This window comes from Callithrix jacchus, chromosome 9, assembly GCF_049354715.1.
Source record: "Callithrix jacchus isolate 240 chromosome 9, calJac240_pri, whole genome shotgun sequence".
NCBI lineage: Eukaryota > Metazoa > Chordata > Mammalia > Primates > Cebidae > Callithrix > Callithrix jacchus.
Genome location: NC_133510.1, coordinates 81889338 through 81917059, shown reverse-complemented (window position 1 = coordinate 81917059; position 27722 = coordinate 81889338). Strand labels below are relative to the sequence as shown.

The following is a 27722-nucleotide window of genomic DNA, read 5'->3' as shown; positions in this document are numbered from 1 at the left end:
TTTTTCATAAAATATGGCTCTTAATTCTAGCCCATTATTTCATTTAGATTTCAAACCAAGTATAGTGATCTTTTTCAATGTTATATTAGATTTACTGCGAGACAGGGAAAGTCAGTCTACTGAATTTTATAGTAGGCCTATTTACAAAAGTTTTTTAGACTACAGATAATTTTTTTTCAGAGTCTCACTCTGCATAAAATGCTGCTTTTCTGAATAATTTTAAATGAGTTGCAGTGCTTAGCAAAAATTTGAAATTTGGAGTTCAACAAAAGTTAGATGATGACAATGATGGGTCTGTATTTTTTAAAATACTTTTAAAATTCTTCTGCTTAGAATCATATGCTCTATGATAATTATTTATCAGAGCATATTGGGATTTAAAAATACCTAAGAAGTAAGAAAAAATAAAATAATACAAGATGAATTGTTTTAAAAATAAAAAATATGGAATTTGATGAAGAAATGTGTAAGAATATATTTAATGTTAGCTTCATCCATTTTTCATGTATTAAACAAAAGATATTTTGGTCATGACAACTTTGTGAATGTTAAACATGGGGGTCTCACTACCCAGGCTAGAGTGCAGTGGCATGATCATACTCACTGCTGCCTTGAACTCCTGAGCATCAGTGATTCTTTTGCCACAGCCTCTTGAATAGCTGGGATTACTGGTGTGAGGCACTGTACTTAGCTTTGATGAATCTTAATAATAGCAAAAAACTAAAATATGGAAATAAGTAATGATAAGCCAGGATGCAAGTAAATTATTGGGTTACACACCTGAATTTTAACTCTATTAATTAACTTACCATATTGATAGGAGCTCAGTTTTCCTCAGTCCTGGCAAACTTTCTACCCAAATTCCACTCCCACTTAATTCTTGACTATCCTAATCCGTGTAATGGTTTAGGTTCTAAGTCAATTGTTTTCTTCTTCTCTAAGCCAGCCAAGTCAACATTTATTTATGTCCCTAGTAAATCTCTTATGTCCCATTGCCTAGTATTATATTTATTACTGACACATCTTTTTCATATTTGTAAAAATAATGCTTCAAAAAGTCATACTGTAAGCTCCATGAAAGTTAGGTAGTGTCTTGCTCAACCCTAGCATATAGAAAATGTTTAAAAAATTGTTTCCCTGATTTATTTAATTATCCTGAAGTTTGTTGGAAAGCTAAGGAACTCTTTCAGGCTATTAAGAAATTATTTTGGGTCATCCTGGCTACGGCATTGTGTAAAATAAAATGTAGAACCATCTGAATGGGACTGACCTTAATTCGGGTGTAATTAGCCAGTTAGAGAGTCCGCAGTATTGAAAGGAATAACTTCATTCTAGAGAATCCATTTGTGAGAAGCATAGATATTGGTGTCAACTTATTGGAAAAGAAGGAAGAAAAAAATTTCTTACTTTAGTTTTATTAGAGACCAGTGAATCTTAAATTTGAATAAGTAATAAATAATTAATTCATTCACATTACCTAACTCTTATACTGTAGGGTCAACGTTGGGAACAAACACTGTGTCTTTCTATGAATAATGACAATCCACAAGGCTGGCCCCTAAGTGAGCCAGAATGATTTCACAAAATACTTCACCTACAAGCAAGGTCATTCAGCTTAGCTATAGGGTAAATGCCATCTTGGCCACCTTCAAAACAAGTGTGTTTTCCTCCTTTGCATCCTTTTCCCACCCTCCACATTGTAGGTATTAACAATAGTAAACCTCCAGACCCTCAGTAGATGATGTATGTCTTCTTTCGTCCTCATAGGTATTCCCCAAGTAATGAGCATTTGAGCCTCCAACGTCCTATACATGAGGTCAGAAATTAAACTCTTCTCACTTTATCCCTACCAACCTGAAGACAAAGAGTCTCCTTTGGCATCTGAATAGGTCAATTCAGGCAACAAATAAACTAGACTGTCTTGATGATATCATCTGGTGATTGTATCAAAGGAGCATCAAACAATAATTTTCCTACTTTCCATCCTTTTATTTTTAACTCATTAGAAATAGATTTTGGTTCCTTTCATTCTACATAGTTTCTTTTCACTAAAGCACACACTCCTGTTCCTTCTCACTCCTAGTCCTTGCTAGGTGCTTCTGACATTCTCTGGCTTTTAATCTGTTTCCTTTTTGCTTGCACCCCTGTCTTCATTTCAGGTTCCTGCCAAAGCATCCTCCTAATGTTGTTTGTTTAACACAAGATTAATGCTAATGATACACATCTAAAGTTAAGGGGAGATTTAGGGGTTAGATTGATATTAAAAGTACCATTTCCCCCCCTTCCTTGGGTCAGCTCCTAATGTCACCTCTTAAAGGAGCCTTTTATATTTTTTCAGGTAGAAGCAACATTTTCTTCTTCTGGTTATTGCTACTTATCTCTGTATGTTGCTCATGGCAGTCATGACTTTGTGCCTTAAGTTGTGGTGATTCCGGTGTATATCCCATATTCCATACTAGACCAGCAAGTCCTCAGAGGTTGCATGAGGATTAAAGAAGATGCTATGCATGTGTGCAGTCCCTGAAACATAGCAATGTCCACTACAAGTTTTTGACAACAAAAAAGAAATAACTACCTACTCATTTTAGAAGTCTAGAAAATGTCCTAAAATTCTTAAAATATCAACTAATATCTCTACCTAATCATCCTGGTATGATGAAACCCACATATCCTCATGTGTCTAAGTGTAAAAGGAAGTAGAAGAAAAGAGAAAATGTTAATTGCATAGCAACTAAAAACAGGATGTCATACTGTAATTATAAATATTTCTACTAGCAGGAATTATTACTATAAGGCTTTGTCTCTTCTTTATTCCCAAGGCTCTTCATGTACTCAGATCTGCCACTTCACAGAAAAAAATTTCATGTGAATGTCTTTGAATAGCAGAATAGAGTTTTTACATATGTTGTTGATAAGTTACATTTAATGAGGAAAGAACCCCAGTATTGATGTACACTCAGAGATCAGGAATATCTATTCTATATCCATATCTAAGTTTTATCAAGACATTCCTTATTTTTATAATTGGTATGCAGTTCCGTGGAATAGTGTTTATCTTGAATGAACTTGTGACTAATTTGAATTTAGCCATAACAAGTTCTGCAAGAATAAACAAGTAATAAGATACTTGAGAAATGGAGCAAAGAGTTTACACACATATATATTTATATTTATGTTTTTTTCTGTACAAATTACTAGCCAGTAAAATATGTATTATACAAGCATCCAAACCTCTGATCCTCTGCTCCAAGACTCACATTTCAATTATCTCATGGGTAAGTGAGAGGTAGAACTTTCTGTGCATAATTAGTACAAGGAACAGGAACCTTTTTTGTGTGTATGAGTAGCTGCTTTCATTATTGGGGACACGGGCAAATCTTTGTAGATAAAAACATGTAATCTATTACTCTATCAAAAGAATGATAGGGGGACACAGAGTCCTTAAAAACGGGGGGGCAACTAGAAGTAAAATGATCAAATGCTATAAAAATTGGCCTTGCTAGAAGAACTAATGAAAGGCTTTTTTAACTCCATCAATCCATGATATTAGTGAATAGTGACTGTAAGTAAATGAATATAAACTGCTTCTCAAATGAAGGGCATATAGTCTAAAATAGCAGAAAGTCATATCTCTGAAAGAAGAGCATTAATCTGGAGAATGAAACACTGATGTTTCTTCCCAGCACTGTGGAGTACTGTACTAGAATGATAACATGGAGATTGAAATGTATCGATTTTACTTTGGGAGGCCGAGACGGGTGGATCACAAGGTCAAGAGATTGAGACCATCCAGGTCAACATGGTGAAACCCCGTCTCTACTAAAAATATAAAAAATTAGCTGGGCATGGTGGCGCATGCCTGTAATCCCAGCTACTCGGGAGGCTGAGGCAGGAGAATTGCCTGAGCCCAGGAGGTGGAGGTTGCGGTGAGCCGAGATTGCGCCATTGCACTCCAGCCTGGGTAACAAGAGCGAAACTCCGTCTCAAAAAAAAAAAAAAAGAAATGTATCGATTTTAAAAGTCATATTTCTCACCAGTTATGGAAAGCAATGGGGTCAGAGCTCTGACTTCTTACATTTGAAATGAAAATGTGTGTGTGTGTGTGTGTGTGCTTTGATGTCAATTCTTTTATGGTGCTCTTATAGGCCTTTTAGCACTAATTTTATCTAGTTTTATGTGAATTCCAGGTTAAATCTCAACAAGTTGCTGAGCTTTCTGAGAAACTTGATTCTTCATAAGTGATTTTGACAGGAAAGGAAGGTAGAGGAGTAACAAGCTGTGGTTGGAAAACTCTCTTTGACTTTGTGGGTTTGCATGCCTGAAAAATACATACACAACATATTCTAAAGTTCTCTGGCAAGTTTGGAAAAGAAGTGATATAAATCAGATATTAATTATAAAAATGATTCAAGAAAGATGGACAGGTTGGTATTCATTAGAATGTAGTACTGCAGTTAATTATGCATTAGTCATCTAGACTGAAGGCAGAGGACACCAGAGTGGAAGGCAATACAGCCCAGTGATTAAGAGTGAACTCGGGAGAACATGCTTCCATTTATATGACACTCCCAGCACTCTTTCACTCATGTGACTATGTGCTTATTTAGGTTTTATTTTTATTTTTATTTTTGAGACAGAGTTTTGTTGCCCAGGCTGGAGTGCAGTGGTGTGATCTCAGCTCAGTGCAATGTCCGTCTCCTGGGTTCAAGTGATTCTCCTTCATCAGCCTCCAGAGTAGCCGGGACTACAGGAAAGTGTCACCATGACTGGCTAATTTTTGTATTTTTAGTAGAGATGAGGTTTTGGCACGTTATCCAGGCCAGTCTCGAACTCCTGGCCTCAGGTGATCTGCCTGCCTCCCAAAGTGCTGGGATTATAGGTGTGAGCCACCATGCTCTGCCTAGGTTAATTTTTTCATGGATAAACCAGGGATAATTATATCTTCTATACTGTGTTACTGAGAAGAATAATTTAAATATGCAAATAAAGAACTTTGTGTTTTACATTTAATAAACAATAAAATGTTAGCTATTATACAAATCTTTAGGAACTGTTTACATTTGTCAGTTAATCTAATTGTTTTACATCGCTATAATGACTTTAACATACCTCTGAATCAAATAATAGCTAAAAGTTATTGAAAGCCAACTAAGCGTATACATCATTTGATAGAATTCCTTCCATAGTAGGTTTTGCAATGATCTCCATGTTACAGTAAGGAAACTAAAGCGTAGACAGATTAAATAGTTTTTAACAAGACCACAGAACTAGTAGAGTAATAGAATTTGAATTCAAACCCAAGAAGCTTATCGCAGAGGTATTTTTTAAAAATACGCTTGTGCCTCCTAATTATAGAAGAGGCAAATAACATTCAGAAAGGGACGGTTGCTTCCAAAAGTCAGAAAACTAGAGAGTGCTCTAGTTATCTTTTTACTCAATTACCTTTTTACTCCACTAGCTGTGCTAAAAATTAGAACATTGAAGTGGATGCAACCATCATAGAAGTTAGAAGCCTGATTGAGAAAGAACTACTTTCAGAACTTTAAAATCAAGATTAAAAAAAAAATTGGTTAGTGATTTGATATTCAAATCTTTGGTTTGTATAAGAATGATAAAGTGGGACTCTGTATTGTTCTGTGCGTTTTCAAATACTTGAAAAATTTCCAATTATATCTCCTAGACAACTACTCCACATTCATTGGATTTTTACTTAAAGTCAGCCATTAGTGATTAATTCACTTGTGTTGACTATTTCCTTTTCTTACTCTTTCTTGGCAGGGGGAAAGCAAATTCTTTTTTGGAGTGATGCCACAAAATATTAAGACTTACCCTTCAAGATAGAAAAAAAAAGAGTATTAGCTAGAAAGTCACACTGGCATTTAATAGATGTATAGCTAGAAAGGTGAAATGGAACAAAGAAGAATAAAGCCTTATTTATGGCTTTGCCTGTGGTCAACCCTTGCAAAAAAAGTCGTGAAAACACAGGCTTTTCCCACTCCATGAGGATGCAATAAGGATAAAGGAAGCCAACATAAATGAAACAATCTAAGTCCTGAGAAAAGGGTTCAGAATCCCAATTACACCCTTTCTTTATCCTTAAAAATCAATTTGACATGGCCACTTTCAGAAAGGAAGAAACTGCTTTTAAATCATAGATCTGAATTCTAAAATCCAATAAAAAATCTTGCACTCAGATGTTCCAGATACATTTTTTATAAGTTCCAAATCCATTTTTCATAAGGCATAAAATGGAATAAAAACCCCCTGCCATTTGTAGAATATCTCTATTCTAAAAATACATTCTGGTATGTTGAGCTTTTTACCATATTACATACTATACGATCTTATAAAAATCTCTGGATGAATAAGGGAAATGATATAGGGAATTTCATTTTGAAAAGTTATTTTGAAAAGCAGCAGAGTCAATATGAAAGTTACAAGATACCAATATAATATGAATAAATTATTTGAAATAGAAAAGGAATAAACTGTGTTGTATATGTGTGTGTTTAAAAAAGATGTATTTCTTTCTCAAGTCTTGATATTTCAGTAAAAGAAATGTAGAAATAATGAAACATGACAGAGTCTTTAAATAATTCAAATGGGAAGAATTGGGAGGAAGGAAACAAAATGTCAAGATGGGCTTATGCCCTACAATCACTGAACAGGGGCATGTGGTAGTCTGTATTGAGAGAATCAAAATTAAACATTCTAACATTATCGGTGAGATTGCTAGTGGTCTTGGGAAGATTCCCTTTCGTTCGCTACCAAATATGCCTTCTTTGAAGGGAATTCTTTACTGCCCTCTCAGGAAAAGAAAAAAGAAATATACTGGAACAGAGATAATGCTATTCTAGGGCTCCAACTAATCTTTTATGAAGCCTCATCTGCTATCTCCATTAGAAACTAAAAATAACGTGAGGTGATACATGAATATGCAATGAAATATTAAAGCTACTCACCCAAATTGGAGAAGGTTCTCACTGTTACAATTGGGAAATTACCAAAATTAATGTGAATGTATGAAATCCGGCAGGAATTAAATCCCAGGTGCTTGTCAGCTGTTGCAATTTGAGTGATAGACATAAAAACTAAAGGAGAACGTGGAGGTGCTAGGAGCATTACTTTCTGGACGATACCTGCGGCATAATGATGGGAGAATTATTCCAGTGCTCCCTGAGCAGCTGCCGCTTAAGACCTTCCTATTATTCCCACTGTTATGCTCAATGACTTTTAAAAAGCTATTTTGGGTGCAGTTCTTGGGCTCCATCCAATATATATCTTTTTATTCTTCACTGGTGTATTGCCACTTGAATGGGTTGAGAGATTTATATAAAACAAGCCAGATGGTTGCTGCTTGAGGTTTGAGATACCTTGTGCTATAAGGAGGTGTAGAAGAAGAGAAAAAAGAAACAATAAAAATCTAAATGCAAGTGTATATAAAATAATGTCTAGATGAGGGGACTGTCTTTCTTCTATCTAATTAGAAAAACACTTTTGAATTCATCTATAAAGAAGACAATGTTAAATGAACTTTTAAAACCAGATTAGATGATCTTTTAAGGAGGAAAACAATAATATTAACATTTCATCTCCAGGAATTGGTGTCTCATCATAGAAAAGTGCCTGCTAAGTATAATTAATATGACTATTTTTGACTTTCACATAATCTGAAAGAAATTATGAAATTGACATTCACTAATTATTCATTTGCAAGGAAAATAAATCTTAGGCTTTCACTGTCTACTACACAGAAGATGACAAATTATAATTTCAAGAGAAATCTGGTAAGAGGAAATATATACGGCAGCTAGTCTTCGATGTGGGAAATCAGGGAGCCAGGAGTCCACTTCCAACTTTATTGCTTATTGGACATCTAATCTTTGGGGAGCCACTTAGCCACTTAAAGACATTTTTACTGACTGAAATGGACATCATGAATAAAATTACTTCCTTTCTCTCAAGGAAAAACTTTCAAAAGTTCAATTTCCTTTCTAGACCTGGGGAGGATAATACATTGAAGTGTACATGAATAAAAAAAATACACACATAAAATTTATGGGCAAAGGAACACAGTCAAGTCTAATCTTCCCATTTTAATATTGAGGAAAGAAAATATCAAGCAATGTAAGACTAGAACCCAGGTTTTCTATACTCTTTCCAGTATACCATAAGAATACTTTTAACAAAGCAATGGCTTTGTGCAACAAATATAAATAAAATGCAAACTAACACAGGTATCTTGCAAGTGAGGTAGAATAGATAAGAGAAAGTCTGAATCTACAGACTTGATAAAGTAATTGAATTTTACGTCATATTACTTATAAAAATTTTATACTTATGAAATAAGTAAAATCTGGAAGACACTAGAAAATCACATGAAAGTTATCGAAGATGTAAATATGAGGGAATCCTTGAACATAAAGAAAATCCTTTAGTTGCAGAGGAAAAGGTGATAGAAGGAGCTTCTTGAACAAAGAAAGATGACGTTAAAAATGCAATAACACTAAATGAAGTCTTTTTGAGAATTAAAATGTCAGAAAGTAAAGAAGTTACATGCTACAGGATTGCATTTAAATATTTCTTTGGCCAAAAATGCTGAAGATTAAAAAAAATGGAGAATATCTCTCATTTTCTAACGTCAGTTAGTGGAAATATAGGACATACTTTATAGAAAAAGCCTGTATAGTTAACTTTGCTATAAAATAATCATTATTTGATATGAAACTTTATTCAATGGAACTGGTATATAATCATGAATATTTTCAAATCACTTCTATATACTACTGTTCCACATTTTTATTCCATACTGCTGATGATTTGCTGTAATGGACTGATGTTTTTTGAATGGGCTACTCTTTTTTACATGTGTTTGTCTTTTATCTCTAATAAAGATGTCAGCTCCTTGAAGACTCAGACCATTCCTTCTGCAGTGCAAACTTATGTAACAAGATATAATGTGGCCACTTATTATCTGTGTACTCCGGATAAATCTAACACAGAAGGGATATTGGAAAGGTAGAATAGTTCTTCTGTAAAATCTCACACTAGAATCACTCCAAAGTGCATTCAACCCTAAAAGTGCCTGATGGAGGTGAAGACCTTACTATACTCAAAAGAACTGCTAGAAAAATAGTCTGGAAAAATAGAAATGCAAATGGATAGGTGAAAGATAAATGAAGGAGTGTTTAATTTCATTTTAATAAATCTCCAGCACTTAGTTATTTGTCATTCAAACAAGTGACTCCTCATAAGCATTTGTGGTTGACTTCTTGTGAACAAAGGTAATTAGAAATTCACAGAATCCATAAATAATGTCAGAGGTTCCATTTCTGAGCATAACCAGTGCTCTTGAGGATCAGTAATACAGACCAAAATGGCAGTTCCTAGTGGAGAGAACTGATTGGCTTCTTGAAACCTCCTTTTGCTAGGGGAAATTTCTGTTTGCCAGTGAAGATGCTATGGCTATCAGAACACAGCTCATGCAGTTTTATGTCAGGAAAGAAGAGATCCTGGGATAGAAGAATTTTTAAAGGAGATGCTTAAGCTTCACTAGTTTAAAGAGAAATATTCCCTTTCTAAATATCAACAGTTTCCCAGTGAATCTAAAATACTTAGAGTGTGCATGTTAACAAAGATGATGTCAAGAACCACTGGGGTGCAAATTAGATTTCCATTCTTAGACGTCTATTCCTAGATGTGCATTATAGTTATTCATATTTGACTTGGAAAGAAGCTGAAACATAGAGTTTTAAAACCTACCTAATTCTGACAAACTTAGATATTCTGAATGCTGGATAGTATCTCTTAATATTGTTTACAGTGATTTTAAATTGTGTTACAGAAGACACATGCAAGATAATTATCTGGTGGTGACAACAGCAATGGCAAAAATCTTTGTAATGCCCATGTTAATCTCATCTCATTATAATCTCTCTGCACAGTGGTGGCTTGCTGATGGCCACATGGCCAGAAACTGATGATGCCAAATTCAAACCCAGGATTCTCATGCCAGATACTAGGTCAATTTATTTATTTATTTAACATATTACCAAATTCAGCCCTTGAAAGGTTAAACAATGTATCTAATGTTATATATCTAATAAAGGTATAAGTCCCATTTGGAGCTCAACTGTTGCCAAGTAACTTAGTTCATACCTAGCCATATACTTCTACAAGCACAATGATAACATTATAACTCAATTTTTTCCCCAGCTTTTAAAAGAAAGGGAAAGGACGAATTAATTCTGGACTAACATCAAGATCGCTGTGAGTTTTCCACCATGTGAAACAGAATACTAACAATGATTCATATGACTCACTTCCTCTTTCTATTCATGTTTTCATAATAATTTATTGTCTACTTTATAGCAACATAATGACTGAATGAGAAAAATACTGATCCATGTGGGCAAAACTGCAGAATGTTTCCTCACCCTGGGAAGTGTGTTGTTTCTGATATTTTAGGAAGGTAGCTAGAAAAATGGTGGCTGGCGGAGACGATGACGTGGCCCTGCTGTGAGCTGCTAAAGGTACAAACACACTGCAAAGGAATTGTAATTTGTGGATTGTGCTTGTGCTTCTTGTTATGAGATTTTAAAAACAAAGTTGTTTCCTATAATTATGCCCAGCAGGCACAGAACTTACTGCCTTAGTGGTTGCTCGAAAACTTTGGTAAGCGTTTATTGACCCTTGAAAACAGCTTGAAAAACAAATAGAAGGTACAGATATAAACTGAACATTCTCTGTTAACCCATGGAATAAAAAATGGCTGGAAAAATTAGCTTGAAAGGAGATCTATGTGGTCAGAGGGAGGAGAGGGGCTGTGGGAGAAGTATGGCATATGTTCTTCTAAGAAAGAATCCAGTAATTAAGCCACATGACCCTTTGGCCTATAGCAGGGTTTCTCGGCCTTGGCATGGTTGATGATTTGGACCAGATAATTCTTTGTTTGGTGGTTGGGAGCAGCTATCCTGTGCATTTTGCGATGTTTAGCAGCATCATTAAATGCCAGTAATACCCTTTCCCCTGCCTTGTGACAATTAAAAATATCTCCAGATATTGCCCATGTCCCCTGGGGGGCAATATCATCCCTTGTTGAGAACCACTGGCCAAGATGAACATGTTCCTCTCTACAGAAGACAAATATCTTCCTGTCTGCCCAACTTAGTGTGTTCAGTAAAAGCTGATACATTCTATGAAGCAGCACCACTCACTGCAGAAGATTTGGCTCTTCCCAAAGTGAATGGTGCTTCATACATAAGCTACATATACCGTAACAGCTCTGCCAGTTCAATTCATTCAGATGAGATGTGCATGCTCCAGGAGGAAATGTTTGTCTAGCTTGAATCCCTAATGCTCAGAAGAGTGAATTTCACATAATCAGTGCACAATCAACATTTGTTGACTTAGGCAATAAGTGTGTGATGAAATATTCCTTAATTCCTAATTAAAAAGAACATAACACATTTGGTTCTTATTCTGAATGATTATTACAAGGATAAGGTTGCACCAGAAATTGACCTACATCAAACGAAACTGTAACAATAGTATTATGTGTACACAATATTTAACTATCCAAAATTGTTAGGCCTTTAAAAATGAGGAAACAGAACTGATTTCTAATGAGAAGTAACAGATGATTATTAATGCCCTAACGAAGGGCAGTTTAGATACACCAATATTATGGAATTTACTTTAGGTTATTAGATTGAAAGACATTTTTTCAGCAGAAATGCTAGAAGGGTAAACAGTTATGCTTTTAAACTATAGTTCAGATCTCTGCTTTCAATCAGTTAAAAACTGTTGATATGATTAAATGTAATATGTATTGTCCTAAAAAATAAAGTCCTTGAACTAATATGCATATGATCTGGACAAACCCATATCTATAGTTTTTTCTCCTTTTACTATGAGGCTTTGTCAATTTAGTCCCCAGGATGCATTATGCCATTTTCACAATCCAGGAGTATATCCTCATGGGTAGTGCTCAACTTGTTCATTTGGTGAATTACTCAAATAGGTTTAAAATTAAGCATTCTGTTTCAGGGAACACTTAATTTTAGGAGTTGGGACACACTAATGAACAAGAGAGAATAAGAGCATTTAGGAAGAAAATTATACCAAATTATCATGAATAATCACAGAAGGAAAGTTAAAAAAATCAATCAGTAGTACCAAACATGAAAGTAAGTTTACAGAGGATGAAGACCAGTAAAAGACTATTGAAATTAGAGATCAGAGGTCACTAGAAATGTTTAAGAGAACAGCATTATGAAGTGGAAGCTGGATTACCAGGGCTTGACAAGTAAGTAAAAAGCTGTGATTTTAAAATAGTACAGAATTTTGCAGTTGAAGGGACAAAGACAAAGTAGTAACTCAGGGTAACAAGGTTAAAAGGTATCTTTAGAATGTCAGAGACCTATACATGTGTGTGGACAAAGAGAAGTTACCAGAAGTGAGAAAGATTTAAAACATTATAAATTAAAAGAAGATGAGAGAGTTTCAGAGGAAGAGCAAGGAAGATGAAGTAGGGGTGGGCTTATCTTGAAGAAAGAGAAAAAAGAGTGAAAATAAAGATGTTCTGAAAAAGGGATGATAAAATTGATAGCAACACAAACAGGATGTTGTTGGTCTTCATATGAGGTAAAAACCAAGATCAACAGCTGAAAGAGAAGGTATTAGAGGCATTGGGGGAATTTCAGACATTTGAAGACTGGAGCAGCAAGAGCACTGAGTAGCAGTGAAAGCCCACTGATGTCTCATGCAGAGAATCTATAATGGGTCCAGTCACATGATCAGGTCTGCCATACTTAGTGACTTGGGAATGGAAACTCAGAAATCAGATCATAGGATCTCAGGAATTGTTTAAATATATTAGACATCTAAAATGGTATAGGGTTGATATGAAGAACAATGAGGGCCCTGAAAGAAAAAAAGGGAGAGGAGATTGTATTTTGAGTAGAAAGTGACAAAAATGCTGTACAGATTGATCCATACTCTAAAACAATGTGATATGCATTCAATCATTTTTATCTTGTCAGTACTTCACCTTCTGCTAATATGATCCACAAAAGTAAATCCCCGAGAATTTTTTTCCACTTCAAATTTCTATAGAATGAATGACTTTGTTTTATTTTATATTTTTAATTAGCTCAAGAGAAATGCAATCATAAATACTGATATCATTTGAACCTATGTCCTCACCCAAATCTAATGATCAATTGTATACCCCAATGGATTAGTTTATTCTCATGCTGTTAATAAAGACATACCCAAGACTGGGTAATTTATAAAGGAAAGAGGTTTAATTGACTCACAGTTCTGCAGGACTGGGGATGCCTCAGGAAACTTACAATTATGGTGGAAGGGGAAGCAAACACATTCTTCTTCATGTGGCAGCAGTAAGAAGCACAGAGTGAAGGGGAGAAAAGCCCCTCATAAAACCATCAGATCTCATGAGAACTAACTCACTATCATGAAGAGAGCATGGAGGTAATGGCCCCTAGGATTCAGTTACCTCCCACTGAGTCCCTCTCACATTATGGGAACTACAATTCAAATGAGATTTGGCTGGGGCACACAGCCAAACCTTATCACCCAATGTCGGAGATGGGGCCTGCTGGGAAGTAATTAAATCATAGGGGCAGTTTCTCATGAATGGTTTATAGCATTATCCTCTTGGTACTGTCCTGATGGTAGTGAGTTCATTTTCCTGAGATCTGCTCATTTAAAAGTGTATGGCACCTTCCCTCCCACTCTCTCTTGCTCCTGCCATGTGAGATGCCTGCTCCTCCTTCCACTTCTGTCACGATTATAAGTTTCCTGAGGCCTTCTCAGAAGCTAAGTAGATGCCAGTATAATGGTTCCTGTACAGCCTGTAGAACTCGAAACCAGTTATCCCCCGCTTAAAAAAAAAATAAATTACCAGTCTCAGGTATTTCTTTAATGCAATGTAAGAATGGACTAATACCAATACTAAAGCTTTAAATGATTACATATGTTGAGGCTTGTCTAGTATTATAGTCTTCTCTGTTTCTGCAGTGGCATATTCTACCTATAAAATTTAAATTTGAGTTTGGAATCAGGAAGTGAGGATAGTATATAAGAAATTCTTATGCTTGTTATAGAAAACTCTTTATTTTTTAATATTAATTAATATTGTTCATATTTTCAAAGAGAAATAATGATTTTGGTTATTTTAGAAAGTATAATGGTGAAAATGCAAAATGGTACAATTTTTATAGAGAGAAATTTTGCAATATCTGATGAAAGCATATATCTTTAGCAACTCTTGCCTTTGTGTTTCTACTTCTAGAAATTCACCCTGAAGATAAATCTTGAAGAATATAAAATAACATGCACAAAGTAAGTCATTACAGCATAATATTGGGGAAAATCCCAAATATCAAATTATAGGGATTGGTTGAGTAAATTCTGTTAGATCCATAAAATGAAGAACTGTGAAGCCATAAAAAAGAATTAAGCATATCTCTATGAACTGATAAAAAGTTAGTTTCAATATACATTGTTAAGTGAAACATCATTAGTGGTACATTGTCCAAGGACAAAAATGAATAATTAAAAATCTGAAACTTAGGCCAGAGCAAATGGCAAATAGATCAATGATGCTAGAAACCACCGTTTTCCCAGCGGGAGATCTGAGACAAACATATGAAATGAAGAAAAGTGGGGAAGCATCCTATGGTATTAGATTCGACTTGGAGGGATAAGTATGTACTCATTATTAAGAAAAAAATATAACTCTGTCCAACAAAAGAGCCTAGAAAAATAATAGTACAGTAAAAATGAGCACATGTAGCTTTCCAAATGTCATTGCCCATAGGAAAAAAACAAAGATTAAAAACCAGGACTTCTTGTTTCTAAGTCTGGAATAGGCAAGGTACAAAGTGGGCCTAGAATACTTTATTTTGTAAGTAAGGACATGCCCAAAGTCTATTGAGGACATGTTAAAAGGACACAGAAGCTGGTTTTCAGGAGCTCTCACCAGCTAAATTTTGGACAATATGAGCATAAAAAAGAAAACTGATGGTAACAGATAGATTACAAAAAATTGAAATAGAAAGAAATCTACACGGCTGATTGAGATTATCAAGTAAAAGGAAGAGAATTTTCTTTACAGAAAAAAATGGTCTCAAAATGTAAAGGAAATGATAGAATTAGAAAATCACATTTTTGCAATAATCAATATAATAAGTGATTCAGGCAAGGGCCAACTATGCTGAAAACACTGGGCAGAAGATATCTGGGGAAGAGAATATTATTGATAAGAATAGAAATGTGCTTTTACAATGAAGCTATCAAGGAAAGTTTGGGCAACTGGGGAATTTAAGTTCAGAGATTATATATTAGATAATATTATTGCATGAATATTCAATTTTTGGATGTGTGATTGACATTGTGGTTATATAGGATAGTACTATTATTCTTAGAAGATATTACTGAAGTACTTAGGGTTGTGAACCCTAAGGTTTACAGGGTTATAGGTGGAAGTGTCTTCAACTTATTTTTATTTAGTTTACTCAAAAAACATAAATTGATAGTCAAAGCGAATGTGGCAAGGAGGTTACCATTTGGTGTAAGCAAAGGTAAATATGTGTTCATTGTACTATTCTTTCAACTTTTTTTGTAAGTCTAAAATGTTTGCAAATATAAAGTTAAAAAAATATAGACCTCAACAACAAGAACAAAGCCCCCAGTAAATGTATTGTATGAAGCAGGTTGTAGAGTAACGGTGTTTATTAAAAAATTACTCAGCTTAATTTATATTGGTAAATTAACATCAACTGGAGTATTTAGCTACATGAGTGAAGATAAAATACTGTAACTTCTGTGAATTGTGAAGTGTTTCTTTTGTGGTCATCATCTTCAGTTTTGCCACTTGGTCTGGGTAACATTAGATCTCTTGCTCCCACACCCCTGAAAATCTGCAGACGTGCTATCATTCACATCAATATCATTTTTTTCCAAATCACTTCTGTTTTTTGTTTGTTTGTTTGTTTTCGTTTTTTTGAGGCAAAGTTTCACTCTTGTTGCCAAGGCTGGAGTGCAATGGAGCCATCTTAGTTCACTGGAACCTCTGCCTCTGCCTGCATTCAAGCAATTCTCTTGCCTTAGCCACCCCAGTAGCTGGGATTCCAGGCATGTGCCACCACAACCAGCTAATTTTGTATTTTTAGTAGAGAGGGGGTTTCACCATGTTGGCTAGGCTAGTTTTGAACTCCAGACCTCAGCCTTCCATCTAGGTTTACAATTGTGAGCCAACATGCCTGGCCTGCTTCTGTGTTTTCTGAGCCAAGTTTAAACAGTTTAAGGACCAACAGTGTGAAAACAATCAAACAAGAAATGGCTCCAATAATTTTGACATTAAAATTATTTAAAATATTTGATCAGTTTAACATTGTTGACTGTGGTGATGCCATGCCCAACCCACAGGTCTTTAGAAGCAATATTAATGTACATTTTCCAGGGTGGTTTAGATATGTTTAAGCCAGCTGATAGAGGGGTAAACCAGGGACTTTCATGGTTCTGCATGGGCAAACTCTTTAGTGATTCCACATAGAAATGATGGGAAGATGATGAAATTGTCTCTACTCATGCCTTTGCTTCACAGAAAAATAATTACAATAGCTAACTCATAAAGCTAATTTACCATGGAGATTCAAATAATGAATTTTTGTGGCAATAGGGAATTTCATCACCAAAAGTTTGAGTGTGCCAAATAGATGTATCTGAAATTACTTCTAAATATGTTTTTAAAGAGATGTGCAGTTAACTTGAAAGCTGTGCTTTTATAAAAAATTTAAGAAAGTACTTTGCTAATGGCAGCTAGATTCATTTTACGTTGTCAGCTGCCAAATAAAAGTTTCCCATTTAAGTGCACCCATCATGACCTTACAGACAAACAGACTAACTACAAATCAAGTCAAAAGTATTTATTACATTGTCTCTATACTGATGAGCATACCATGAAGGATAAAGCCCATAGCACCAATAAAATCACAGCAACAAATGTCCATTACTGTCCTCTGATCAACCAGGCCTATGTCGCAGATGTTATTTTCCATTGTGTTTCTATTAGGACTAAAATTGAATACAGTGTAAGTCCCATTATTTCATGGTTCCTTATTGCATTAATTTCGACAGAGGACAGGCTAAATCATGTTTCCCAGAGCATAACACATATAGAAAACAAGCTGGATATAACTCCATTAGCTTAGAAGTACATAGCAAATCAAATCCCTGCTGTGCAATTTTTGAAGGTATAATAAAACACTTTCCATACAAGCTTTCTAAAACTTTGATGAATATTGACTAGAAAATAAAATTTATTCTTTAAGAGCAATGGAAAGTACCTGTAAAGTAACCAAACCAACCACTGGATGGCATTGCAACTACATTAGAATGTGTTGGCAAGACCTCCTATCTGTCTCTAAAAACTCCCACACTGTTAGCAGCAAGCTCCAATAGAATGACGCCAATTCCTGTTCCTAATTATAAAGTGTTGAAGGAATATAATTTTTTAACATCCCAAAGTGACTTGGTGATACCATTCCAAAGGACTGAAGTGATTAAATTATTCCACCTTCTGTACTGTCAGCATTTTCCTGGAGCTTCCCTCTCAACCCATTTTCTTAATCCTTGCTATTGATAATTCCCAACTCCCTTTTCTCACCTAGATCTCTCTCATTTCCCAGGCCAAATATACTCTGGCCCATTTCCTTATTAGTATCTCATACATCATATGTTATTGACTACCTACATTTTATTACATATCGTAATAAAATCTTAAATCTTTTTCAAGGTTCTTTACACCTTTTATTAGTTGAAACCTGATTTCTCCCTGATGCCTCCTAGCCTATATTTTTATAAGGCCAGGGGAATGGATCAGCACATTATATATCACCTAATACCACTTTCAGATTATTAATCAACAGCGCTTATGAAAGCCACTTAATTTTTTTTTTCTGTACTTATGCTATTTAAAATTCTTCATCAGTGTTACCAACAACTTCTGGAATGGGTATCCATCTTTCTCCACTAGCTTACACCACATTCTGCCAAAACTTTTAGAAACGTCCTTAGTGATTTCAGCATAAATTAATGACCCTCTGCTACTTAGCCCTCAAAATTCCTTTTATTATAATTCTAATGATTTTCATAATTATAGTGTGGGTTTTATCTCTGGGCATTGATCTACTTTACATATCATCCATTTTGACTTTAGTCTTTCATTATAGACTTCTGTCTTCTACTTTTCCCTATAAATCTGTTCATTATTTTCCTATCTTTACTCCTCCTAGACGGACACAGATACCAGTTTCGTTTGTCCAGCAATGAAGCACGAACTGAACATCTATTGTAATGACGCACTACTTTCTTGGAGTGCCACATTAACTTAAATATATATTACAGCACTTATTAACTGTAAACACCTTATGATGTCTGCCTTATCCTTGCCTTCTAAATATTAATAAAGAAAGTCTCAGATATACTGACTAAATTCATTAAGAATTGACTCCAGTGTTAACTGGGTCCTTTTTGATGCCTGGAAATTCTTCCAGTTATTTCCTCTGGACTTTTTGCCAGGCTCCTTATGGTATCTCTGTTCTTTCAACTTTCCTGTATAATTTGTATTCCTCTTTTAAGCCTTTCTCAGACACTATCTTCTCTCTGAATTATTTCCTGATCATTCCAACCATCTGGAATCTTTCTTCTTTGAGTCGCAATGCGTGTTGTCTCTTTTAGCATGGGAACACTTATTTTTATTCTTCATATTCCAACCGAGTGATGGGGAATTTCCACTGCACGCACTAAAGGGAAAAAAGGGAAGAACACTTACATCTTTTGGGCTCCTTTCATTCACCCAGCTTTCCCAGGTGGGGCAATGGGAAGGATACCTGGCCTGAATGACACATATGGGGGAAGAAATTAAGCATGCTTAGTTCAGGACATTTAGTGTTCTTACTATTCATATGTCTACCTCCTGAGAGGCTGTATGCTGCTCTATCAGATGCATAGTGAGCTTACAGGGAACTTGCTGATAGGGAGCTTACAGGGAGCATTGCTGATCTGAATTGTAAGCTCAATTCAAGGAAGCAAACTGGGGCTACACATTTAAGCCCATAGTGGAAAAAGCTACTATTCTGAACTGTAGCAGCTTGATACTTTGTTCTACCTCTTAGTTGGTTCAGGACTCTGACATGAAAAGGTAGAGATGCTATTAATCAGTTCCCAAAAATCTCAAGAGTTTTTGTACATCTTTTCCACCACATTATTTTATTTCTGGACATGCAAAACGCCTTTTTTTTTTTTGAGAGCAGGAGCTCTTAGTAATCTTAGTAGTAGTATCTTGACACAAACTTAGTGAATTGAACTATGATGGCAATGTGAGAAAGGCATCTAGAGTTTGAAACCCAGTATTATCAAATGATCATAGTATTTCCAAGGGGAGATGTTGCTAACATAGGCTTAAATGCCTTACTCTATAAAATAAATAAGGGAAAGCAGTGGCAAAATAATGAGAGTTCATAGAAGTTCCATAATTGGAACTCTTCACAGAGATAAATTTGATAATTCACTATAAAATTGACAAATCTTAAGTGTTAGGACTGATTTTTTTAGCTCAAAAATTTAATTCAGAGCATTATAAATACCATCATATTAGATTGCCCCATATAACTAACTTCAATTGTTTAGGGAAAAATTATAAGATAGAAAAGAGAAAGCAAAACTAATAAAATAATAAAAACAATAACAGCAAAAGCTCAAAAAAGATTTAACTAATATTTTCCAATTTCCAAGGCCTATTTTTAAATAGACAATAAAATTATCTTATCATTACTCAGATACCATCTTCACATTTTTCACTATAATTTTGCCCTGTATCTCAATAAATGTCTTACCACTTAAAATTGAAGCATGGCAAGTCCTTATTTGGGAGCAGGCAGTCTTCATATAACTGCTCATTATAAAATAAAGTCTCAATATACCTAAAGTTAGGTTATTCAATGCATGTATTTTATGTTTGTCTTAAAATGTGAGAAGTTTAATTATCTAGTTCAAAGAATTGATAACCGAGCAGTAGATGTAAAACTCGAATGAAATGCAATATTATTGTGAACTTAAAGTGTTTATATCGCCATTTAGAAATTACTTAGGGACTTGGAAAATCAATTTTGAATTTTTCAGTTTTTATTTTTCTGTTATTAAATAAATAATTGAAAGAGATAAAGATTTGCATGATGTAGTAGTAAAAATCCAGATACCTTAAAGTAAGTGATCTCTTTAAATCTAGAAATTCTAACAATAACTAGTACTTATTGGGCATTTATAATATGCCAGATACTGTGGAAGTGCTTTCTCAACATGCTATCATTTAATCTTCTCATTAAAATAAGGAGAAAGACATGATTATTATATCCATTTAATTAATAATAGGAGAACTGAGGATATTGAGGTTTGGAGAGATTAACTAGCTCATCCTTGTCACACAGCTAGCCAAAAGTGTAGCCAAGATCTAAACCCATGTGGTCCAGCTCCAGAACCTATGGTTCTAATCACTTTTCTACTGTATACCTACCTCCTTTGGAAAATCATGCAGTGATTTTGGCAGACTAAGCCTTTACAGAATTGAATACTTGAATTATGGAAGGAATATATAAAACATAGAATCCATTTGAAAGACCTATTTTATTTATAATACATGATTCATGTGAAAGCCAAATGATTCTTCCTCTTCTATGGTTATTTAGTAGTAGCAAGAATCATCTTCCTTAAAAATAGTTCTACTCTTGCCACATAAAGAATAAAATACCTAGGAATACAGTTAACTAGGAAGGTAAAAGATCTCTATAAGAAGAACTACAAACCCCTGCTCAAAAACTTCAGAAATGACACAAGCAAATTGAAAAACATTCCATGCTCATGGAGAGGAAGGATCAATATCGTGAAAATGGCTATACTGCCCAAAGCAACTTACAGATTCACTGCTGTTCCTATTAAACTACTCTTGACATTCTTCACAGAACTAGGTAAAACTGTTTTAAAATTCATATGGAACCAAAAAAGACCCCAAATAGCCATGGCAATCCTAAGCAAAAAGAACAAAGCTTGGATGCATCACGCTACCCAACTTCAAATTATACTGCAGGGCTACAGTAATCCAAACAGCATGGTATTAGTACAAAAAGAGACACATAGACCAATGGAATAGAGATCCAGAAATAAGACTACACACCCACAACTGTCTGATCTTCAACAAACCTGACAAAAACAAGCAATGGGGAAAAAATTCCCTATTCAATAAATGATGCTGGGATAACTGGCTAGCCAAATGCAAGAGATTGATGCTGGACCCCTTCCATATACAAAATCAACATAAGATGGATTAAAGACTTAGGTATAAAATCTCAAACTATACAAACCCTGGAAGATAACGTAGGCAATACCAATCAGGATATAGGTAAAGGCAAAGATTTCATGACAAAGATACCAAAAGAAATTGTAACAAAAGCAAAAACTGACAAATGGGATCTAATTAAAGAGCTTCTGCACAGCCAAAGAAACTATAAAGAGAGTAAACAGACAATCTACAGATGAGAGAAAATATTTGCAAAGTATGCATCTGACAAAGATCTAATATCTAACATCCATAAGAAACTTAAACAAATTTACAAAAATCCCCACAAACAACCCCATAAAAAAAGTGGGCAAAGGTCATGAACAGACCCTTTTCAAAGGAAGACATACATGTGGCCAATAATTATATGAAAAAAAGTTCAGCATCATTGATCATTAGAGAAATGCATATCAAAACCACAATGAAATACTATCTAACACCAGTTTAGAATGGCTATTACAAACAAGTCAAAAAATAACAGATGCTGGTAAGTCTGTGGAGAAAAAGGAATGATTTTACATTGTTGGTGGGAGTGTAAATTTGTTCAACCATTGTAGAAGACAGTGTGGCAATGCCTCAAAGACCTAAAGACAGAACTACCATTCGACCCAGCAATCCCATTACTGGCTATATACTCAAAGGAATAAAAATCATTCTATTATCAAGACACATCATGTGTACATTCATTGCAGCACTATTCACATTAGCAAAGACATGGAATAAACCTAAATGCCCATCAATGATAGACTGGCTAAAGAAAATGTGGTACATATACACCACAGAATACTATGTAGCCATAAAAAGAATGAGATCATGTCCTTTGAAGAGACATGGATGGAGGTCATTAACTAACACAGCAACAGAAAACCAAATACCACATGTTCTCACTTCTAAATAGGGGCTGAAAGATGAGAACACAGGGAAACGTAGAGGGGAACAACACACCCTGGGACCTTTTGGAACTGCGGGTGGAGGAGAGAGAGGATCAGAAAAAATAACTAATGGGTACTAGGATAAATACCTAAATGATGAAATAATCTGTACACCAAACACACATTATACAAGTTTACCTATGAAACAAATGGGCACTTGTACCCCTAAACTTAAAAGTTAAGAAAAAAAATAGTTCTACTCATACCACTCTCCTTCTCAGAATCATACATGGCAAATCCCAATGGTGTCCTTTCATATCTAGGTGCAGCTAGATTTGGTCACACAGTTCAAATCTGCTTGTAACTTTTGCAGGTGAATTTAAACTTTCACTGATTCCATCTTCTTCCAGAGGAGTTTTCAAAATTCTCTTTGTCTCACTACATCTTGAAAGCCTTCTCTAGATCACTCTGCTCACAAATTCATGCGATAATAAGCAGATCGCTAAATAAGATTGTACATATTTCTTTTTTTTCCCCTACAGAAGTTCTTACATTCTCTTTAAATGCCGAAGCATTTTACATACATTTATAATCGATACTTTTGGAAGTCATGGATGTATACATTTTGAAAGAGGTGTCCAGTGAGTAGTAGTATATTTAATGCACTTTATGAAATTTGGTGAGTATAGTTCACTGCTACTTTACTAACTATTCTTCTGTGAATTTTTTGAGCCATTAAAAAAAGAGTAAGAATTTCCTCAAAAAATGAGGCATTGGTATTAATAGGTTAATATCTATAAAGAGTTCTCAGGATGGCATTTTTTAGAAAGACATTTGCAAATGGAGAAAATCACAGACTTCCTGCTGTCCCTTGATTCATCCATAATTTCACTGGGACTCTCATTTAAAACTATCTACATTGTTGAAAACCCATTTAATTTCTCATTCACAAAAGCATTCAACTGGTGATTGCTGCAAACAGGGAAAATTGCTGCTCAAGTATTCAAGATGCCTTGAAAAGAATGTAGAAAACTTGAAGATGTGGGAATTAATGGCCCACAAAGATATGGGAAAGCTATTTAGAAACTTGACTGTTGATTATGATCACGGAGGTCTTGTTAAATTAGAAAATGTTATCTGCTAATTAAGGTAAACCTACAGATAATTAGCCTCTCATCTCATTTTATCTTACACACATTCAGTAAACAATAGCTGGTTGTGACCTCAAAATCACATCCTTGCTAACCTCAAACAACATGATAACTATGCCCAAGAGCAGGAATTTCCCAAGACAAAGCTCTAGTTTAAAACATTTCATGAAAAAGACTTCAGAAAATTGTGTTATTTTCTGACTATAACAAACTCTCTTTTATCTTTCCAGTGATTATATCAGAAAAATTTATAATGCAAATTTAAAACTAAAATGTACTAAACAGGTGTCTTTAGTTTGTAAATATTAGTAATTCACCGATAAAAACTAGCAATGTTCTGTGGGAAAGAAGAGTTTAGTGCTGGGTGTCCCATTCCATCTTTGCCAGATCAAACTATCACTTGGTGGGTTTATTAAGAATAAAGATTACTGAGACACTGAATAATCACTCACTTTTTTGAGACTCAAGCATTTGCCTAGCACAGTTTTGGTTCACTTGTGTTCATTATAATGCTGAATCTTTACAACAACCCAGTGAATTAGGACTTTCCCCCCAGATAAGGAAACTGAGGTTTAGGGAGATAATCTGATAACTTTTACTCAAACAAGGCTCAAACCAGATCCTGCTGTCTCTCCCAAGCTCCAGGTCTCTTCACATTTCTAAAGGAATCACTGGAAGAGGAAGAATTTAAGTATATACATATGTATTAGACCAGAGGTACCCAAACCTCTGCCATGGATGGGTACTTGTCCATGGCCTGTTAGGAACCAGACTGTACAGCAGAGGTGAGTGGCAGATAGGCGAATGAGCATTACTGCCTGAGTTCTGTCTCCTGTCAGCTCAGCAGAGGCATTAGATTCTCATAGGAGCATGAACTCTATGGTGAGTGAACCCTATTGTGAACTGCACACGTAAGGGATCTAGGTTGTTGCGCTTCTCATGAGAATTTAAGGTCTGATGATCTGACCTGGAACAGTTTCATTTCCAAACCAGCCCATTTCCAGCCCTCTGTGCCCCACAGGGAAAGACTGTCTTCCATGAAACAAGTCCCTGGTGCCAAAAATGTTGGGGACTGCTGTCTTAAGCATAATTATTCTTAATTCTTAATGTTTTAATTTCAATTTGTTAGATTTTGGGGGAAAGTATAGTCACAAATATTCAGTCCCTGACATTTAAGCCTTGACTTTTTTATGGTAAAAATAATTAAAGACCATTTTCCACATAGTAGGCTTAGTAAGTCTCAATAGTACATACTAGTGTAAGTCATTTGATACTTATTTTGTGATTCTTTGTATTATCAAAATTTATGTTTCTCAAATATATAAGCTTGAGGAAAGAGAAGCAAACATATTTACATTCTTTTGCAGTGTACCTTTCAGATCCATTTCCGCTACACATAGCACACACAAACACACTCTCCCACAAATCAGGACATAAGACAATACTTTCTATACAATTAATTCTCAATAAAAAGGCATACTAGGAATGAGATTCAATCATAAAAGTGGCTTATAATGCAACTTTTAGTTTTGGGTTTGTTTCCTTTATATCTTGTGGATACCCAAAGTCTGCTCTATGAGCAGAAGGAGCATTCAAGAGGTTCTTCTTGAAATCCTAACATTTGCAAGGCCAGGACTTTGTCGTCTTCAGTGGGACCCTGAGATTGCACTATGGGAAGTATTCAACAGAAGAACTCAGTTCAATTCTCAACCCTTTCTACATATAGTTTTCACTTAAACAACTGTATTTATTTTATTACAAATGTCATTCCTTTACTTATGCCATATTTAAGAAGTACTCTATTAACAATCTGTTACATTATTAGCATTATGCTTCTTTTTTTTTTTTTTTTTTGAGACGGAGTTTCGCTCTTGTTACCCAGGCTGGAGTGCAATGGCGCAATTTTGGCTCACCGCAACCTCCGCCCCCTGGGTTCAGGCAATTCTCCTGCCTCAGCCTCCTGAGTAGCTGGGATTACAGGCACGCACCACTGTGCCCAGCTAATTTTTTGTAATTTTTAGTAGAGACGGGGTTTCACCATGTTGACCAGGATGGTCTCGATCTGTTGACCTCGTGATCCACCCGCCTCGGCCTCCCAAAGTGCTGGGATTACAGGCTTGAGCCACCGCGCCCGGCCTATGCTTCATTTTTATAAAGCACTTTCATTATAGATATCATTTTGTTTGAGGTGATTTACAAAACAGCACTATGGTAGAAATTATTATCCCCATTTTACATGTAAAAAGGATGACCCAGAAGAATTAAATTTAAATGATTTACTCAAGATAACATGGCTAGCAAAACTGACATTTTTTAACTACCAAGTCCAAGAATCCTTCCACTGTGCAAAGGCATCTCTGAAGCCTTCCCATAGAATCCAACTAACATTTGTATAGCATCTGAAGTCTCTCATTCACATCATCTCATCTGATCCTCACAAGACCTAGGGAGGTAGGTATTTTTATACCAATTTTGATGTCAATTGCATTTCTAAAAATAGAAGGAGAATATGTTATCACCCAAGGTTTAGGACTATTTATGATGCTATTGAACCATTACTAGGACATTATATAATAAAAATAAAATTAAATAAAATTTTGGCCTAAAAATCACCTAGATGGCTATTCAATTTCTCATTTTTTCTCCATAAAATATTCTTCTTCAGAATATTACCTTTGTCTCCTAGTCTCTGCTCTATATATATCAGTTTAGTGTTGGGGCTTCCTTGCATAGACTATGAAGTGACCGCTCTTATTGTCAGCTTATGAACTCTATTCTATGCATTGCATTAAACTTTTACATTCAAGAGTGATGTATTCTATTACAATTATTATGGTAGACTTTACCCATAATCAAAGTTTTAAAAAATTAATGATAAGCAGAATTTGACAGACTGTGACAACTGGTATGTACTTCAAAATTCTAAATTGCCTTCTGAAAAATTATTTGTATGAAACAGTGTTTTGCAAAAGCAGATCTGATGGCTCTTGAGTTCCAGATGGCTTACAAAGGTAAAAAAGAATTTATAGGTACTGTTCGATGTTTTGAATAATCAAATCTTGGAACTCCAAGATGATGAATCTGGCATTACACCCGATTTTGATTATTGTCTTTGGTTTGCCTTTTCCATTTGAAAATGAAGGATAATGATTTCTTATAAATAGTAATATGTTTTTGTGTAATGAGGCAGGTAGTTAAAATGAGAAAAACTAAGAAAAAATTGAATTCCACGAGTGAGCTTTAGCAAGTAATGAAAGTTACGTTTCCTAGAATATTATTCTTCAAAAGAAAATGTGCTTTAGCATTCATTCTATTGTAACATATCTAATATGTATCTTTATAAACAGTGGAGAAGGTGAACAATTCAGGTCCTGTTTAATATTTACTCAGTTTATGCAATAGGCTAGCAAAAGATTAAGTTATGTTATAAGGTCTAAAAACAATCAGATGAATATTCACTTATTTAGCAATGGGAGTCAGGTCTTCAAATAGCAAGTGCTTGATGATAAAAGCTCTTGAGTTATTATAAGGATAAATAATTGTTCTAAATTGCCATCTTCTATTGCAATCAAGATAAATTTCTAAGGCGTCTGCTTGAAGAATAAATTTTCGGTGAAACACATTTTAATAGAAGAGTCTTCACAGTAAACCATCAAATAAAATCAGCAACCATATCGTCCTTAAAGAACACTAGAATTTTGGAATACATTTAGTGAACAAAACCTTTCCAACACGATTCTAAATCTGATTTGGGATGGTGCCCAGCCCAGAAAAAAGCTTTTATTTGTGAAGAATCCTCTCAAGCTACAAATATGTAATAAATTTGGCTATTTAAATACCACATACGCTATGTAATTAATCAACAGAGATTTTTTTCTAACTGTTCAATTATAATTTTCAGCCATAAATGACATAGAAAAAGAGTTAAAAATTGTTTCTAAAGATAAATGCAGCAAAAATGTCACCCAGAACAAGCTTCTCTTAAATGAGCTTAGCTGATATTTGCCTAAGAAAAAGTACATTTCTAAACACTAACACTAGTCAGCAAAAATTTTGAAGATAATGGGGAAAAAAAGTATTATTGCTCTCCTCACTTCTACAAGAATTGCAGTATAAGAGTCTTTTCTTTCGACTTCTTACCAAAATTTGTGTCCAACTTTTTCACAAAAGAGTAGTGATAGCCAAAAGGTCACCTCTCCAGATATTTGCCTTTTACTTTATATCAAAGTCTTAAACTAAAGGGATACATCTCCTTCAACAGAAATTTAGATATGCACC

General features: G+C 34.9%; 1 protein-coding gene across 48 annotated transcripts in view; it reads right to left on the bottom strand.

Annotated features, from left to right (window-relative positions):
* The window catches only part of SYT1 (synaptotagmin 1), a 583472-nt gene that overhangs the window by 259621 nt on the left and 296129 nt on the right, over nt 1–27722 (bottom strand). For 10 of the 48 annotated variants that reach the window (XM_078336959.1, XM_078336936.1, XM_078336961.1 and 7 more), the window contains one exon: nt 1271–1372. The exons of 34 other annotated variants lie outside the window; for them this stretch is intronic. Coding sequence is in view for 2 of the 14 variants with exons in the window: in XM_035257083.3 (XP_035112974.3) it covers nt 6963–7122 (160 nt within the window). In the remaining 12 variants the exon portion in view is untranslated. Of the gene's footprint in view, nt 1–1270; nt 1373–6962; nt 7169–27722 lie in introns of those variants that run through there. 4 more of the 48 variants (XM_078336947.1, XM_078336971.1, XM_035257083.3 and 1 more) reach the window with 2 other exon arrangements.